This window comes from Pogona vitticeps, chromosome 2 (assembly GCF_051106095.1).
Source record: "Pogona vitticeps strain Pit_001003342236 chromosome 2, PviZW2.1, whole genome shotgun sequence".
Classification (NCBI taxonomy): domain Eukaryota; kingdom Metazoa; phylum Chordata; class Lepidosauria; order Squamata; family Agamidae; genus Pogona; species Pogona vitticeps.
The window spans coordinates 161,144,134-161,163,393 of record NC_135784.1 but is presented as its reverse complement, the minus strand read 5'-3'; the positions used below and the strand labels follow the sequence as shown (position 1 = coordinate 161,163,393).

General features: G+C 42.0%; 1 protein-coding gene across 1 annotated transcript in view; it reads left to right on the top strand.

The window, feature by feature from the left end:
- CACNG4 (calcium voltage-gated channel auxiliary subunit gamma 4) overlaps nt 1-11,459 on the top strand; it is a 110,738-nt gene extending 99,279 nt beyond the window's left edge. The window contains exon 4 of the mRNA XM_072991025.2: nt 1,329-11,459. Coding sequence (XP_072847126.1) covers nt 1,329-1,867 — 539 coding nt within the window. The 3' untranslated portion in view covers nt 1,868-11,459. The remainder of the gene's footprint in view (nt 1-1,328) is intronic.
- Nucleotides 11,460-19,260: the final 7,801 nt, after the last annotated feature.

The following is a 19,260-nucleotide window of genomic DNA, read 5'->3' as shown; positions in this document are numbered from 1 at the left end:
ACTGCTTGCATGTGGAAAGGGAAGATTATCCAACACTCAGGCCCTGAGATTTGGTGGGGAGAGGCAGGGAACTGAGGGGAGGAGCAGGAAAGCCAGAGACTAGGCAGATGCAAGGAAGGTCCAGATCAGTGACTGGACAGAGAATGAGGATGGAATGCATGTTTTGAAGGAAACGGTAGAGCAGTCAGAGAAGAAAAATGGCTAATGAGCAAACAGAGAAGCAGGCAAGCAGTTGGGTCTGAAGGGCTCAGGATGCCAGGCCAGAGAGCGAACAGTCACTCAACCCTGACAGGGTTTGCCATGTCCTAAAGAAGTGCATAGAAAGGGAGTGCAGCTAGTTGTGATTTCTCCTGTCACTGTGAGACAGTCACCCTTAGGAGCAGTCACTGTGACCTGTCTCTTTTCTGGGGACAGTGGGGGCCAGCCAATAATAGCTGTCCCTTGACCCCAGGTTTCTGGGTTTCTGCACATGTCTTCAGAAACCAATGGTTTATTTTCATAGCTTAGCACACAGTGCAAGAAAACTCAGAGCATTCTGATGGTGTTAACATCCCAAAATTGCTTATCAGCATCATATCATTTAAACTGGCTTTCAGTCCATTTCACTTGTTATTCAAAGTCCCATTTCCAACCTTTAAAGTTTTCCATGGTTTGGGAGCGGTGCGCTTCATTGTTTGCCCACCTCTGGACAATCCAATGTAATTCTTAAGATCTTCTTCCAAGACCTTACCAGGGGAGATGCAGTGGGTAGATACTGAAGAAAGGGCCTTTTCATTGGTAGAGGTGGAATACTTTCACTGGAGATGTTTACCTAGCATCAGCCTTTATATTAATTTTGTATCAGGAAAATACTTTTATTATTACTATTATTTTCCCAGGGCCTTTTCATTTTCTGTAAGAAGCATTGACTTTTCTGCTTGTATTTGTGCTTCTGTTTTGGTTTTTTAGCCGACTCATTTTATTATCTGCAATCTTAATTTGCTCCTACCTTTTTAAATGCTAGCCTGAGAGTGTGGTCCTAAGGCAGCATATAGATGCTTACAACAAATAAATAATGTTGAAGTCGATTGGGTTTAGTGCTGGAGTCAGTCCCTGCTTGTGATGCCAGCTCCATGAAGCCCTTTGAGAGCTATCTTGGCAAGTATCTGGAGTCATAGTTGAACATCTCTTCAAATAAAGTAAGAAGCTTTTGGTCTTGGTTGGGATATCCACTATGCAACAGACAGCTTGATTATAGTTAAGTCGTGTTTTATCTGGGGCTAGGGATTATCATCATGATGATTGTATTTTGAAGCTAACCAGCCTGTTTCCTCCCTTTTTTTTTCCAGGCTTAAGTAACATAATTGGGATAATTGTGTACATATCCAGCAATGCAGGTGATCCTAGTGACAAGCGGGATGAAGACAAAAAGAATCAATACAATTATGGCTGGTCTTTTTATTTTGGAGCCTTGTCTTTCATTGTGGCAGAGACAGTTGGAGTTCTAGCTGTGAACATTTATATAGAGAAAAACAAGGAACTGAGGTTTAAGACCAAGAGGGAGTTCCTTAAAACGTCTTCCTCTTCTCCTTATGCCAGAATGCCAAGCTATAGATATAGGAGGAGGCGGTCCAGATCAAGTTCTCGATCTACAGAGCCTTCTCCATCAAGGGATGTTTCTCCGGTGGGCCTGAAAATGGCAGGTTCTATTCCCATGAATGAAATCTCCATGTACACACTCTCCAGGGAACCCTTAAAGGTCACCACCGCTCCAAGTTACAATATGGAACAAGATGCTGGTTTCCTTCAAGTCCACAATTTCCTGCAGAAGGAATTCAAAGAAGGACTTCATATCAACATGGTCAACAGGAGAACGACACCTGTTTGAAGGGATTTGCTTCCACTGTCAAAAGTAACAAACATGAAACAGACAAAGCAAAATCCATATCTTTTATACATGGAAATGTATGTGTTTTGAAAAAGATCTTGCATACCTCAAGGTAAAATCACATGAAGAGGTTGCAGTCAGAGGGACTGAAATACTGTAATGACCTGAAGATACAGAACTGTACATTTCTAGCTGATTTTTATAAGCTCTTTCAAAGTTTGTTTAATCGAGATTCTCAGTGTCACAACACACAAACACATACCCACAAGAAATTAAAATCAGCAGCTCCTACCCCTGCACTTTTGTAGTACGTGTAGTATAACCTGTGACATGAAAAACATTTTAGCTATAGTAAGTTTTTAACTTTTCAGTGTGGATCTTTTTGTATAATGCTATTCTTTGGTACAAACGGAAATCAATCACAAATGCTGTCTAGTGCTCCTATTTCCTTTGAGCTGGAAAAAGAAAAAGAGGGATTGGTTGTTCTTCCCAATGGTTTGTGTCGCCTCTTTAAGATGGGGGAAGAAAGCAAAATGTCTGGGGATGAGAGTGTGGTTTTAGTCTGGATGGCTCAAAACCTTGCAGGACACGATACCAGGAAGCCAAGAAGATGTGGAAACCAATGAAAAGCATTTCTGCTGTGGAGCTTGGGGTGGGGAAGTAGGGTGGATGCAGGTCAGTTGTTTATCTCAGTAGGAAATCTTTGTGGAGAAAGGGACTGAACTAGGATTGAATTCACTGACCTGTTAAGGTGAACGTCATTCTCTCTCCCCCATTCCCCACCTCTCAGGCTGTTCAGTGTCCTTTGGATTTTGTACAACTTTTTGGTCTATACACGCTTGAGCAAATACTGTTTTTAGATTTTTTAAAAAAGAATATCTCTTTTTTTTAAAAAAAATGCTGTACACCATTCTCTCCCTGTTAAGATGAATTAGCCCTCCTCCTCACATTGGAAGGAAGGAAGAGCTGGGGGAGGGGGAAGTCTCTCTGACACCATTTTATATTTGAGGCAAGTCTAGGAGAATGAAAGGAGAATCCTCTCAAGGGAATGGAAATGAGATCCAACCATGGCGACTCTGTTTATAAAGAATGAGACCATGGCCCTACAATATCACTTTTTAGGAACTAGACCAGAGTTTTTTCTCAGCCCAGTACTGCACCCAAACATGGATTCCCCAGTTGGTCGTGGAATATCGCTCCCACCTCCTTGACCGCTGGGCACGCTGACTGGGACTTCCAGCAGTTCAGGTCACAGCAATACTTGGTGGCCCAAGTTTGGGAAGCACTTTGCCAGGATCTGAACCACAGCTTGGGAGAAAATTGGGGGCCAGAAACAAGCATTAATTAGTTTTAGTAACTGATTGCATTATAAGTCCTTTGGGCATCTTGCCAATACCATCCTTCCATAAAAATATACTGCCTAGGAAGATAGTGCCGCTGGGCATTGCCATCTCCTGAAACTTGGTGTGGGATCCAGTGACTGAAAAGAAAAATACTGTCCCTCCCTCCCTGCGATGGATGGAAGTTGCAAATACATTTGCTTCTTCTATCAAGGAGTATTTCCTCTGGTGCAGGAAGAGGGACAGGAGAGATTTCAATGCTGCCACTGGGAGTGCCTTCTAGGCTGATGTGTGAATATCCCTCATTCTTGCTTTTCTTGCAATTCTTCAAATTCCTCCCCTCCCCAGATTTAAATTTTGAAATGCCGCCCACTGTTAACATTCACGCTCAATTTCATACATTTTCCATCTTCGTTCTACCAAACATATGCATTCATTTATCCATTCTGTGCCATGAATGTATTTTCCCCAAGACTTAAATTGATTTGTGTGTTATTTTTTTAGTGGTATATATTTTATCCAGTTACTTTTTGTTTGGTGACCCATGCCTTTGTACACACTCAATTTCCCTGTGAAATCCCGGAAGCCTGGCAGGCATGTAAATACTCAAAGCTAAGTCTGTTTTGGAGGGGAAAGTTCTTTTGACTTAGACCGGAGAAGCCAGTGAGGTTCCTCTCCATCCCTACCTCCAGCAGCAGCACTTGGCCTTGTTTTCTTTTTCCCCTCCAGGAATGCCAGTGGCAAGCGGGAAGTTGAGCAGGGTTGCAGCGCGTGGGGCTTCAGTTGAGAAGTTCCCTGTTCCTGACTTTTCTCAATTGAGTAGATCAGGTTAGGAAAATGGACTTCATTCTAAATCCAGATTAGCATCCTTGCAATTCCAACTGTTCTCAGATCTTGGGCAATGACTAAGGTTCTGTCTACTGAATTTGCTTGTACTAAGCTCCATTTCTGCTTCACAAGATGAGCTGACCTGAAAGGAGGATATTTTAGAAAGATTTGCATAGTTACCCTTGTTTTTCTATGCTGAGCTACTCTGACAGCTCAGAGATGCCTTTTTAAAAAAGCAAGGGAAAAAAACATACATAAGCTGTGACTGAACTGGAATCGGGGCGGGAGGTATGCATCTTAAGAAGTTAAAAATGCCCTGCTGGATCAGGCCAAAGTTCATCAACTCCCAGCATTCTCCTCTTTCATTCCGAGTCATGATGTCTAAACCAAGGGATGATCAAATTATCCTCAGTTGGTTGTCCTTCATGAATGAGTACCAGAACGTGAGGATTCCACCTAGCAACCATGGCCTTAGAAGCATTGATAGACATGTTTTCCTCTATGATTTTTGTCTAGTCCTTCCAAGAAGCCATCCAGACTATAGCACTACATCCTTTAATACTGAACTCCCCAATGCTATTATCTTTCATCGGAGGTGGACAACTTGTGGATTTCTAAGTGTCACTGGACTACATCACCCATCAGCTGTGATGATGAGAGATGCTGGAAGGAGCTGTCAAGCAACCTCTGGAGTGCCCCAAGTGGAGATGGAGGATTTGTATTCATCTCCCAGGGGAGACAAATACAAAGCCCACCATCACAACTAGCCTGCCTGATTAAACCCTCCCTTTCTTCACTGGGCATCCACTTACAGGGTGGCCCACACCGCCATCGTTCTTCTCTCCATGCTAATCATGGAAGTAGCCTGGCTAGGGCTTCCCCACCCTCCTGTGATGCTGACCAATCAGCAGATGTGCAGAGAGCTGCACAATCCTGCCCCTTCGCCAGACTGGCCAGCAGCACAGGGAGGCAGGAAAGCCCCAGCCAAGCTACTTACATGATTGGGGTGGGGAGAAGAATGACGGCGGCGTGCACCGTGCTGTAAGCAGTAAGTTGATGCCCAGCGAGCGGGGCAGAGTTTAATCAGGCAAGCCAGCTGTCATGTCTGACTCTGTATTCGTCTCCCCAGGGAGACGAATATGAATCTCCCATTTCTAGCCCCAAGTTGCCCACTCCTGCTTTCTGTGTCGAGAAGTACTCTCTCTGAGCTGTCCTTATCTGTTTTTATGACTAAAATTAAGTATTTTTGCAGGAAAGAAGTGTATTTCAAGAATTGTTTAAAACTGCTAGAGATTTGTGTATGTGTGCCTGTATACATATTTATGTTTCCACAAGTGTACGAAAGTTTATTCCTTTCTTCAGGTGGCTTCCTTAAGAGTTAAAAATAAAGCTATGATAAGGGGGTAGAAGAGTACATAAAGATGCAGTTTGTGTCATTAGTGTGTCATACTTAAGTGCTGACTATTTTATACCTCTTGTCATTGTATTTTCATGTGCTATTTCTCTGAGTTATGTTTTTCTTATTGTGTTAATGATCTATCAGATAGAATGTAGTTGATTTGTAGTTGCTATAAGTAAAACATCCGTAGATATAGATATTGTTCCCTCTCAACGCAAAAGATTGACTTAGAGTTGTCTTTCTAAGAATTCTCTGCATTGAAACAAATGCTGACAATGTGAAATCTGATTCTCTTGGATTTTTAAAAAGAAATATACAGACCCTATTCTTCCAGTGGCAGTGTTTCTGTTAACATTTCAGTAGAATTTGCACACATACATGTTTATATATTTGTACTGTTTTCCCCACACCCATCAGTGATGTCAAGTAAAAATCTTGACCACTGTGGGCCAGTGTGTGCAATTCTGTTTCATATAGTAGTACTAAAATTTGTCTCAGCTGTTACAAAAGAGTATCCATTCCCAATGTCACTCAAAACATTGTGCAAATATAGGATGCAAAATACCCATGCAGGCCAGGGCAGAGAGAGAGAGAGAGCCAATTTGATGTGTGTCCCAAATTCCTTTGTAAGCCTTCTATTGACTTGCATCAGAAAACCAAAACAGCTATAATGTTTTTGCTATTAATGACAAACATGAAATTTGAAGGCATGAATTTGGAGACCCTAAAAAAGGGAGATTGCTAGAATCATGGGATTGCATATGAGACACCTTTAAATTTTGCTTCTAAAAATGTGAAAAAGACCGAAGCAATCTGTGCCCCATCCAGTTTGGTTTGTACTCTGAGCTGAATCTGGCCATTGCACTTCAGCCTGGGTCTCACACAAAGTGGTCTGAATCAAACTGAGTGAGTTTGAAATGTGTGTGTGTGGGGGGGGGGGTTCCCTAATCTGCTGCACAGTCCTAGCTCAAACTACAACTTTCCCCTGCTATTGTGTAGGAAAGTTCAGTGTTTTGGCAAACATCTTACTGGATACACAGTGGGCGTCTCTTTTGAGAAGGAACTAGAATTTACATTTCCCCATGTAAATCTGTTTCAACCTCCTTGTTTCATCCCAGTGAGATTTTACAACGATGCCTTTCAAATCCGGTCCTCTAAATAAGAGCCATTTGGAAAAGCCAATAAGGCAAACTTGTAGGGCTTTGAATGTGGTGAATTTCCCAGCTAAAAATGAATTCATAAGGGATGCTGGCTGGATAACTCAGTGAGTTAGAATTCTGGCTGTGACAGAGGTTGTGAGTTTAAACTCCCACTGTGCATCTCAGAAGAGCCAGCCTGAGTGGCCTTGGGCAAGCTGCACAGTCCCGGGTTTCCCTCAGAAGGAGGGAGTGGTAAACTGCTTCTGCATACTCTCTACCTAGAAAACCCTGGGTGGCCAGAAGTCAGAACTGACATAACAGCACATAATTATTATTTATTAAGTGAAAATGAAGTCATTTAGAAAACTCGGCTCTTGGGTATATGTTTTCCTTTTCCCAAAATGTTGAGATGACATTTTTAGTTTTTAACAGCATCCTGAATGTTATTTATTGCCTCCTGGGAAGGTCACGCTCTTTAAAGCAGGAAGAGCAATTGCTGATTGTTAAAAGTAAACTTTTTGTGTAATTTTAACGTGTTGGAAGTGTCTTTTCCAGGATACATATCATAACAACCCCAGTGTTGTGTAAAAGTGTACAGTCAAGACGAGTGTAACATTGATCACTATTAGGGCTAAGAAAAATGGGAAGATGGTTATTTGGAGGCCAATTGCAAGACTTCACAAAAATGGATCAACTGCATCTTTTTTGAAGGGAGAAATCACTTCTTGGAACAGTCTATGGATGCATGCATGGAATATTGATTAAAGGACTTTTGATTATATGATCTAGACTAGGGTCTGGAATATCTGATTGTGATCAGAAGGCTGACAGTATCTGGAGTGTGTGCTGTCTTATAGGATGTTATCTTAGAGGATGTTATTTTAACAGGCGGTACCCAATGCTTCTACCTGGCAGTCTGAACAAGGTGCTGCTCTTCAAAGATTGTGTTTCATTGCTGATCCCTGGGTGAATCCTGGGGCTTTGAAGTGGATATGAAGTAATGGACCATTAAATCTTTAGAAAGATGGCATATGATGATACTATGAAAACAATTTAATATTTGGGGGTTGGGGGTTTTTTGTTGTTGTTGTTTAACTTCATTTTGTGCAAAGTGTGATTTCCCCCTTTTGCTGTAAAACATTACAGTACATAAATTTGTAGCTGTTTATCTTTTATCTTTTTTTAAAAAAATGGGAAAAAACATGCAAACCAGTCTGCAATGTTTTGGTTTGGTCAAAGCTTGCAAATGAGAGAAGAACTATAAATGGGATTAACTGTAGTTGCCCCTTTTCCTTTCTACCTATTCTGGATGACAGTCACACATAGAGTCCAGCAAGCTTTACAAGGATTTTTCAAAGGGAAAATGAAACCAGTAAGCACAACTGTATTAGAAGAATTTAAACACTAATTCATATGTAAAAACTATGTAAGAGGACTCAACCCTACATTAGACAGAATGAGTCAGCTAACCTGGGGTGTTGTGTAAGGGCAGGAAATATTTAGTTCTTTAACTGTTGCTAGATTTTTGTTACCAAGGAGAAGGAGCTGCAATTGTGAGATCATCTGCCTCTTATAATTACTTGGGCATCTTTGGATTCTTGGCGTCTTCCTTGCCTGAAGTGAAGTAGCATCAAAATGCCTTGGGAGGATGATTCAGTAGAGATTGGTGTCTCCAGCGATAGTGAGCCAGTGAATCTGCTCCAGGTTTTAATCCAAACTGCAAAGGAAGTATCCAATGTGTTGAACCTATAAAATCTAGACTAAAAACTCAGGGGGATTCACTGCCACCACTGACATTGGAGAGCTACCAATGTGATGTCTGTGTGAATAGTATCTGGCTTTCAGTGACACATTAATGTTGCAGAAGCAAATAGGAATAGTGATCTTTTTGTGAATCATGTGAACCTCTGCAGATCACCCAGGCCTCACAATTTACCTTTGCTGCATCTAGCAACCTATAGGCCCAGTTCAAGCTGCAGTCTTCTAAGTCCTCAGGACAGTATCTCATCACTGTTTTTGGTATGTGCTCCTAAATCTGGATGTGCTTCCAGACAGGATGCTTGTGATTAGCAATCCCAATGCATTTGAAATCGATGAGGGAACTGAAGACTGTGTTGTGAATTTTGAAAAATCCCTTTCCTCAACCTAAGCGGAGCCTAGAACTTCATCCCAGACTCAGGCTAGGCTCATCTTGAGTTTGCCACCAGCCACCTCTCCTTTGGGGCTACAAACTGCTCAAGCAAGAGATGCCGCCAATTTTCAGTGGGAAATGACTCACTAAGGATGTGTGGCAATCGTAGCTGTAATGTAATGAAAGCTAAAAATCCAATATATTCCAGCAGGAAATAACACTCTTGAACATACACAGGTCTTCAAGACCGAGATGGGAATGTTTCATTTTTATGTATGACAGCTACCTGACCTTGGTAGTCCTAACAAGTAACTTCCCTTTTATGGTTCAGGATCAGGATTACAGATCTCTCCTGCTAATTGTGAGGCTTTCTTAGTCCTGGGCACATGTAGTTCTTTTGAACTGGGGAAGGCTTTAAAATTTTGGCTTAGGTTTTTAAAAAGACCCCAGCTAGATGATAACACGGATATGTATTTCTGATGATTAATTCTGATTACTTTTCATTGACGCATCACAAAATGAAGCACATTTAAACTCCTGTGGCACAGTGGTTAAGCTGTAGTACTGCAGTCAAGATTCTAATGATGATTCAGCCTTCCATTCCTACAAAGTTAGTAAACTGAGTACCCAGCAAGCTTGCGGGGGTGGGGTGGGGTGGGATGTGTAACCTGCAGAATGACATTATAAACTGTTCAGAGAGTGTTTTAAGTGCTGTGGGGAAATATATAAGGAGCACAATTTACTTTGCTTTTTGCTTTACATATATGTGTTTCACCACTTGGAAGTTCATATCTTAAAAAAAAAACTGCTTTGACTCTTAAGTACCACATTGTCTAAGGGGCAGCAGTATGATTATCACAGACAGGATGCTCCATCTCATGGTACCATATAGCAAACTGTTTTTAAAACAGAGATTTCAAAAGGAATGTGTGAGATATCCTGGAGTCTGTTGTTTAATGGGAATCATTTTTTAAAAATCACAATATACTCCCAAATCCAGGTCTGAAGTAATTCTGGATCTGGAATCCAAGCAATCATTTTAATGAATTGGACCTGGGGAAAAACTTTTGGACACCCCCCCCCCCCCGTGTATGCTGGCACAAAATGGCATTTCTTAATAATTGTACTTTACTGGTATGCTTCCCTAATACCACTCCTTTACCTCTTTGTAAAGTAATTTATTTAGGAAGGGAGAAGAGAGTGACAGACAGAACATGGTATAAAGAAGGGGAGCATTAATGATTATCTTTGTGTCCAGCACAAGGGTGTCCAGGTTCTGCTTCTTATGGTAGGTTGGAGCCATCCAATCAGTAGACCAGCCAGCATGAATTTGAATTTCAGCGCTTAGATGTTTGTAATCAGTTGATATCTGCTACATCTACTGCACTTTTCTATTTCAGTTTTAAAAGATAAGATTGGACTTGGAGGCATGTGAAACTGTGTATGCACCATATCAGGCACACTGTGTGCTGTAGAAATGTTTATTGATTGACAGTTGTTATTAATCTTGCTATAGACAAATAATTGAGTAATCTGCTATTTTTGTTTGTGTATTCCACATAATGGGTGCAAAATGAAATTTGTCATCCATTGCCTCTCATTCTAGTCTCATCAGGAAAGAATATGACTCATGACAGGGTTGGAACCAAACTTAAATTAGTTGCACTTCAGTCTCGACTGAAATTAAGGTGTTGTGGCCGCAACTTAGAAAACTAATTTTGGGGGCTATAGTTGCCAGAAAGCCCAGCTAGTAGGGACATGCTGGGATTTGTAGTCAAAAACATAACTTTTCAAAGTTATGATTAGAAGATCTGATTAGGATTAGGCAGATTAATATCTAAAGCGTCATTCACTCACAAAGTTCACTTGAGTGATTTTGAATTAGTCAGTCTTTCCTCACATACCCCATCTGCAGGTTTGCTAACAGAGACAAAATGGAGACAAATGAGCCATGGGTTCTGCTTTGAGTGATTTGGAGAAAAAAGGGAGAGAGAGAAGAAAGAGAGAGAGAGAGAGAGAGAGAGAAGAAAAATAGTCATGACTGTCTTAAGTCCAATTGGTTCTCTTGACATCTAATTATTATTAACCAACTCTTAATCCAAACCACTATATATATATATATATATAAAGATAGTTTTTATGTAGGGGTGTATATATTTGCTGTGATACATGGAGCATTATGCTCTAGGAAAATGTTATGCTGTTCTTGAGACTGTGTGATACGTACATAGGCACTTTCCTAAGCAGAGAGAACTTGATGTAGGAGAAAACGCATTGCATGTGAAGCAGCCTGAAGGGCAAATTTAGCCATGGGTCATTGTGGGGATCCGATGCACTCACACAGCACATCTGACAGCAAGCTGATGGAAACCATTGCAGCACCAAGGGAGCCAGACTGGGCACAGCTTTCTCCTGTTTGTGTTGCAGTTCAAAGAGTGCTTTCCCTGTCGAGGGAAACATTCACACACACACCCCTTCAGTACTGTGTTGCCGAGCGGAGAGAACTGGGAGCATGCCACCTGGGCATGCAGCCTAATAAAGCTGTCCATTGCATCCATTTCTGCATTTTTCCTTTCACTTCAGATAATTTGCGAGATGCCTCTGCTGTCCTATTATCCACAAGGGCTAATCTATTCCTTCCCTTAAGGCTGCACAGTCTTCTCAAAGGTTCTAGTGTGTTGTTTAACATGTTCTTTCCCATATATTCACAATGTGTACACCGTACTTATTTTTTAAATAAAAGCCTTTAAAATGTTGTGCTTGTCATGCCTTTCGGTGTGAAAACACCCAATATTTCAGTAACAAATTCCCCAAAAAAAAAAAAAATTATAAAGCTGAACCACCACATCTCACAAAATGCCTGCCCAGAACTAATCCAATGTTCATTGGGTCAGGCTGTGACAATTCAGAGGACTTTCACCCTCCACATCTTTCCACCATTCACCCGTTGCCTGCAGTTGTGAGAGGAAATAAATGGAGCAGGAGAGTTACACAGCCGTGTAGGTGCTCCTTTGGCAAATGAAAATAGCGCCCTTCTTTCTGTAAACTATCAAATTGTTGTTGCTTCTCGAGATAGTTTTGCAGGAGAAATCACAGTGAGTTTAAAAAGTTTTATCTTCTGCTATCGTTTTGGTTAATTCGCTGAAATTTTGGGGTTGTGATCCTCACGGGTTTACATAATTTTCCCTTCCATCTTTGCTCCTACCCCCATCATGGGAAGGGGAGAGAATCCATTAAGGACAGTGAAAACCTCAAAAAGAGATCAGTTTTTAAGTCCTTCGATATCTTCATCAGGCTGGGCAATTACAGAGATGGGGTGGGGAGGAAGCAAGAAGTTCCCAAATCATCCTGGCCATGTGTTTGATGCTTCAGCACCTTGTCCTTTAAAGTACAATTGTGCAAACCTTTGGAACCAGGTTGAAGTATCAGGTTTCATTTTAACAGATGCAGAATCAAGTTGCCTTAAACTCCGTAGACAAAGGACTGGTACTCAATCAGTGCTTTCTCCATTTCCTTATATAGAAGCTTATTGCTTGTTTAGTTGGGAGTTGAGGCACGCAGAAACATGGAAATCCTCATAGCATGTTAAGGTGAACATTAAATTTAGTAAGCAGGTGAAGCAAGGTAAAGATAAAGGTTCCCCTTGACAATTTGTCCAGTCGTGTCCAACTTTAGCAGGCAGTGCTCATCTCCATTTCCAACCCATATAGCCAGCGTTTGTCCAAAAGACAACCTTCCATGCTCACATGGCCAGCGTGACTAGACATAGAACACCATTACCTTCCCACCGTGGTGGTACCTATTTATCTACTCGCATTTTTGCATTTTGCATGCTTTCGAACCGCTAGGTTGGCGGGAGCTGGGACAAGCGACATGCGCTCACTCTTTCACATAGATTCGATCTTACGACTGCAGATCTTCCGACCTTGCAGCACAGAGGCTTCTGTGGTTTAACCCGCAGCGCCACCACGTCCCTTTTGCAAGTGAAGCAAAGAAACAGTCAAATGGAGCCAAATTACAAGAACTGATTTAAGAATGATATAACCTGCCTTCATGTGATGCCTTCCTTTCCCTCATCGCCTTTTTCCTTTCCACTCTAATCATCTTTTTAACTTAATTGGCCATTTGACTGAATACTTTAAAAAGATAATTTATCTCTATGGAACCATGTGCAAGAGTGGGTATTTGCTGTCCTCAAGTGTTTTACAAGATTTTGTTAAAACTCTTTGTGCCTTCTGGGTAAGAAACGCCAAAGTGCCTTAATTTTTCTGTTCTTTTTCATTCCCCTCAAGCTGGGGTGTGGGCAAGTGCCCTGGGCAGAAAGATGTAGAACTCCCATTTGGATGTTGTATTAGGAGGTTCACCATGAGTAACTGGCAAGTCTTTTATATACTCTTGAACTCTTGAAAAGAAGCAGCCCATCAGTTGTGAAATGTGCCCCAACTCCAAATCCATTAAAAATAGTTATTTAGTACTGTTGATGCATGCCATCAGGCCACCTCTAGCTTACGACAACTCTGTGAATGAGAAATCTCCAAAATTTCCTGTCATCAACAGCCCTGGTCAGCTCTTGTAAACTCAAGGCTCTGGCTTCCCTCAATTTCATCATTTTTGCCACCAGAGATAGTTCTGGCTTGATTTGATTTAGGCACTAATTGTTTTTCTCTCTGGCAGACGAGGGTGTCCACAAAGCTCTCCTCCAGCACATTTTGAATGAATCTTCTTCTTTTTTCCTGTCAGCTTTCTTTACTGTCCAGCTTTCACACCGATCCACAATGATCAGGAAGGCAAGAGTATGGATGATCTTGGTCTCCAAGTGACACGTCCTTACACTTGATAAACTTTTCTAATTCCTTGATTGTTGCTCTTCTGAGTCTCAGTCTTCTGATTCCTTGGCTGCAAGTTTCATTTTAGACTGAAGATTGAATCAAAGTATACAAAACCTTTGATGACAAACCTTGACAGCATCTTAAAAAGCAGAGATATCACCTTGCCGACAAAAGTCCGAATAGTCAAAGCTATGGTTTTTCCAGTAGCAATGTATGGAAGTGAGAGCTGGACCATAAAGAAGGCTGACCACCCAAGAATTGATGCTTTTGAATTGTGGTGCTGGAGGAGGCTCTTGAGAGTCCCCTGGACTGCAAGGAGAACAAAGCTATCCATTCTAAAGGAAATCAACCCTGAGTGCTCACTGGAAGGACGGATCCTGAAGCTGAGGCTCCAGTACTTTGGCCATCTCATGAGAAGAGAAGACTCCCTGGAAAAGACCCTGATGTTGGGAACGTGTGAGGGCAAGAGGAGAAGGGGATGACAGAGGATGAGATGGTTGGACAGTATCAAAGCTACCAACATGAATTTGACCCAACTATGAGAGGCAGTGGAAGACAGGAGGGCCTGGCGTGCTTTGGTCCATGGGGTCACGAAGAGTCGGACACAACTTAACGACTAAACAGCAATAGGTAAAGGGAAAGTTTCCCCTTGACATTTAGTCCAGTCGTGTCCGACTCTAGGGTGCGGTGCTCATCCCGGTTTCCAAGCCATAGAGCCAGCATTTGTCAGAAGACAGTTTCCATGGTCACATGGCCAACGCGACTAGACACAGAACGTTGTTACCTTCCCACCAAGGTGGTACCTATTTATCTACTCACATTTTTACATGTTTTATAACTGCTATATTGGCAGGAGCTGGGACAAGCAACGGGAGCTCACTCCGTCGCGTGGATTCGATCTTACTGTATTACTGCTGGTCTTCTGACCCTGCAGCACAGAGGCTTCTGTGGTTTAACCCACAGCACCACCACGTCCCAACAACAATAATACAAAACCATTAATTATTTCAATTTCTTCATTGTAAACATCAACATTGTGTAGTTCTTCCGCAGTTCTGATTTCGGTCTTCTTAATGTTCAACTGCAGTCTTGCTTTGTCATTTTCTTCTTCCACTTTTCCTAAAAGTCGTTTCAAGTCATTGCCGCTCTCTTCCAGTAAGATGGCATCATCCGCATATCTTAAGTTATTATTCCACCAATCTTCACTCCTTCATCTGAATCTAGTGTGGCTTTCCGTGGGCTATGCTTGAATAGATATGGGGATAAAATGCACATTTGTCTGACACCTTTGCCATATTCTGTCCTAACAGTAGCTTCTTGTCTCCAATACAGGTTATAGTGAGGACAATCCAGTGCTGAGGCACACCAAATATAATTCAAATAACACTCCTGATGAATTTAAAATCCACACAAGGGACAGATTTGCATTACTCAACTCAAACATTACTTCCTGTGCACACTCAGAGGTAAATCCCACTGTGTTCAATGGGATTAATCCAAAGGGAGTGTCAACTGGATGGCAGCCCTATGCTGTAGCCTTTAAATTATTTACTTGAGCCTTTGAAGTCAATGGAGTCATTCTCAAATAAGTGACTTGCTAATGGCACTCTTAGACAGGCACTTATCCTTCAGATTGTGTTTTAAATTGTTTAATGAATTGGACCTGTTTAGAAGAATGTCTTCAGACCCTGACAAAGGATGCACCATCGGTCATTAATTTACTGAAGGCAAGAGCAAAGGGCAGGCGTTTGGCCTGAGATGTCTCATTTAGCATTTATTCCAGGAGAGAAACATAATTGCACACCTGGCACACAGCTGCTAAAGTTCAACTAATTATGGCCCCCCTCTGTGCTTCCCAACAGGTACTCGCTAATTGTCCGTTTATATTTCATGAGATATTGGTTCTCGAGTCTAGGCACACTTGCCAATGAGATGCGAAATACGGCTGGGATCACAAACAGTGATTTGATGCTTGCAGACATCTTCCAAAGCATGGGCAGCTGTAATTTTTCACTTGCCACCACCAAGACTCGTTTGTACACTTTATGTTCGTACACAGAGATTTTGCCTCTGTACACACACAGCATCACACTGGGACAAAACAGAGGGCTTGCTAGAATAAAGCGCCTTAGTGTTCATAATTCAGTTTCTTAATCTTCAACCTGCTTCCCCCACCAGGCATCATCCAGCTGTGTTGGGCTACAGTTCCCATCATCCAACAGTCATGCTTCTTGGGGTGATGGGAGCTGCAGTCAGTACCTACATTCATAGAATCATAGAGCTGGAAACGATCCTAAGGATCATCCAGTCCAACCCCTGCCAAAGCAGGAAAGCCACAGTTAAAGCTTGCTTGACATGTGCCCATCTCACCTCTGTTAAAAACAAACAAACAAAAAAACCTCCAATGAAGGAGAGTCTCCCACCTTCCAAGGCAGTCCATCTGTCTGCCAAACCATTCTGATTATCAAGAAGTTCTTCCTCAGGCAAAATCTTTCTTACCATTGGAATCCAGTCCTCCATGTCCCACCCCCTGGAGCAGCAGAAACACACATTGCTCACCTTCAGTCTTCAAGGACTTCACCAGTTCCTCCAAGAATTCATATAAAGGATCTGAAATTACAACTTTAAATTCCTTTGATATCTTTGGATGGCATTTTTCAGGTCCAAAAGACTTGAATTCATTTAAAGCTGAAACTTATCCCTAAACCACTTCCTTACCTATCTTGGACAGCATCTCCCTTTCTTCTCTGTTTCTCCCTTTGTTTATTCTACCTCAATCTCTTGCACATTTGGAGGGCACCAAGCTGGGGAAGGCTGTTTATACAGCATGTCTTATTGTGCAAGTGGTTGTCATAGGGAAGATTTCCAGATCCCTACTAGAAGCAGCCACCAAGACTTGTGTATAAGCATTGAGACAACACAAGTGCCATACAGACCACACATGCTGGAGGGTGTCTGTGTAAGGCACTCTAAATGTTACAGTTGATGGGAGAGTTGGCAGGGGATGCCATTTTAAAACTTCCTCTCTTCTTCCCAAGATCTGCAATAGGAAACCTATGAATAACTTTTATGGATTGTTCATGTTCCACCAACATTGTCCATAATAAATAGAAGTTTTATGAAAAAAAAAAAACAGAATTACAAGTCCAGCAAAGCCAATACATTTTTAATATTAATATATAATTTTAATATAATATTTAATACTATAACCATAATATTAAAAAATGTCTTGGGAAGAGAAAGGAGATTTCTGGAAAGTACAAACAGTAAGCATATTTTTAAAAAACAACAACCCACAACACCACTAATGATAAGTTTGGTGGAGGAGAAGTATAAAGCACATTATTGCATTATTTTGCTTCTCCTGCCGACTCTGAAAACGTAAATGATGTCAAGTCATAAAGGGAAATTCAGCACCAGCGCCCTGTTTTCCAGGCCCATATTGAATAATAAGGAAACATCTAGTTTCCCATGATTGTTTAGTTGGCCCTAATATCACATTTTTGTTGCTCTAGAAAGCGTAGCTGAATTGTGTACAATTTGTTACATTAAAAGGCAGCCGCACTAATCCATACGACAATTGTATAATTGTAACATGTGCAGATTGGCACCTGAAGTAATGCTTATGGGCCAAGTGCTCCAGCAATCAGTTGCATCAGGGGATGACGTATGTTTTTTTTCCTCATTTACACACTCTGGTTTTGCCAAAGCTTGGCTGAAAGCAACAAACAATTTATGAGTAATACTTTTCTAACCAACTTTTCTACTCTGTACCAAAGCTGCACATTGATCAGCCTTTCCATATTATTAAGAGAGTATGTATCCTTCAATGTAAGCCTTGATTTGTTGTTATTATTTAGTTGTTAAGTCATGTCCGACTGTTTGTGACCCCATGGACCAGAGCACGCCAGGCCCTCCTGTCTTCCACTGCCTCCCGGAGTTGGGTCAAAATCATGTTGGTTGAATTTGGTTGAAGCCTTGATTTGTATCTATTGTTAATTTCCCATTAGCATACTGAGCCTTCCAGAATGTAAGATCCTCAAGAAACCTGTGTTGGCCAAATGCACACATACGCACCTGTTTCTGTGTGTCTCAGGGTGCACAGAAACAACGTGGGCATGCAGGGGGACCAACACTACGACAATTCTTGGCCTTATATTCGCGAAGGCCTTATATTCGCGAATTCTTGGCCTTCTTTATGCAAACCATGCTCAGCATTTGAATGATTCAGGGAAGCTAAACAGGCAAGGAATGCAAACATAGTGGGGCCAGGTATAGAAACTCTTGCTACCCTGTCCTCGTTAGGAGCCTGTCGGCAGCATGTAAAAGGATCTGTATACACTGGACTTGCAACTGGAGGTGAAGAAAAGCCAGAGCACTACTGGGAACATCAGCTTAAGCTAGCTCTTTGTGCATAGGTAAAAATTAGCCCAGCAAGAACCTTTTCAATGTCTGAAAACCTGGGAAAGTTACTTTTTTTAGATGACAACTTCCAGAATTCCCCATCCTAGCTAGTGGATTCTGGGGACTGTGGTCCAAGCAGGAATTTCTTTGTCGCCATGCCTGCCTACTACTAGGTGGAACTGCATAAATATTGTGTTTTCCATCCCACCCCCAGTTTTCTATCTGGGGTGTATGTGTGGAATCCCTGGATGGCTCACCCTCTTCAAATATGTTATAAGGCTCCATCATGTAAGTAAAGAAAGCATGTCTGCATAAATAACAAGTCACATCTTGTTATTTATGCAGACGGGGAATGGCCACCCACATATATTTTGGAGCTCAGCTCCCAGCAGATGACTGGAAGAACTATAGGCAAAGCTGTAACTTGTCATTGGGACACCCCAGCAAGTGGGTCTGTCTCTCATCTACTCTGTGACGACTTATGGATTGAAGCCTTCCCCACCCCCATAAAAAAAGAAAGAAAGAAAGCCAGCTTTTGGTTCAACAAAAGCAAAGTAAGGCCAGGAGGTTGGCATTGATTTTTCTCTAGATATCAGTGTCCTCTACGTGTAGGTGCCTCAAGGCACAGCCCCAATTGCAACACCTTGGTTGCAGCACTGATCCTGCGAGATCTGTTTTTCCCCACCCCTGCCTGAAAGGCTGTTTCAGCCCAAAGGGATGGGCTAAGTTACTTTGCACCGTTTGTCTTTGAACTGCAGGTCACTATTGCATGAGTTCGGATGAATTGAAAAGGGCAGACACCCCCACCCCACCCAGCAGGAAGCAAGTGGCAGTCACTTACTCAGCTGTAGATGGGATTGAGATAATTCTACATACATCCCAGAGACCTTTTATCCTGAGGGAGGATGAGGGACCATGTTTTGCAGGGTGGGGGGTGGGGAGTTGACTCATTCTGGTAGAAAAAGGCTCCTGTCAAGCCAATTGAGACAGCAAGAGCTGATGGCGGAGCTGCTCCCATGATTGTTTGCCAACAAGAGAGAAGGTGCTGACACCAAACACCACTGGGAGACATAACTAACGAGTGAACAGCCACTGCTGTCCCGGTAAGAAGCAATTAAACTAAAAGCAGACCCACTGGCCGTCTATGTTTCAAGTGCTGAAAGCTTGTTTGGAGAGCCTGATGCTGGGCCTGTGATTGAAAACACACATTAACACTGGGAGGCTTGACGTGCAAGACACCTGTTACACTTTCAGCTTTGAAGGCAGTAAAAGCAGAGTGGACGGGAGGGGAGGGGAATGGACTAAAAATATGACCTCATAAAA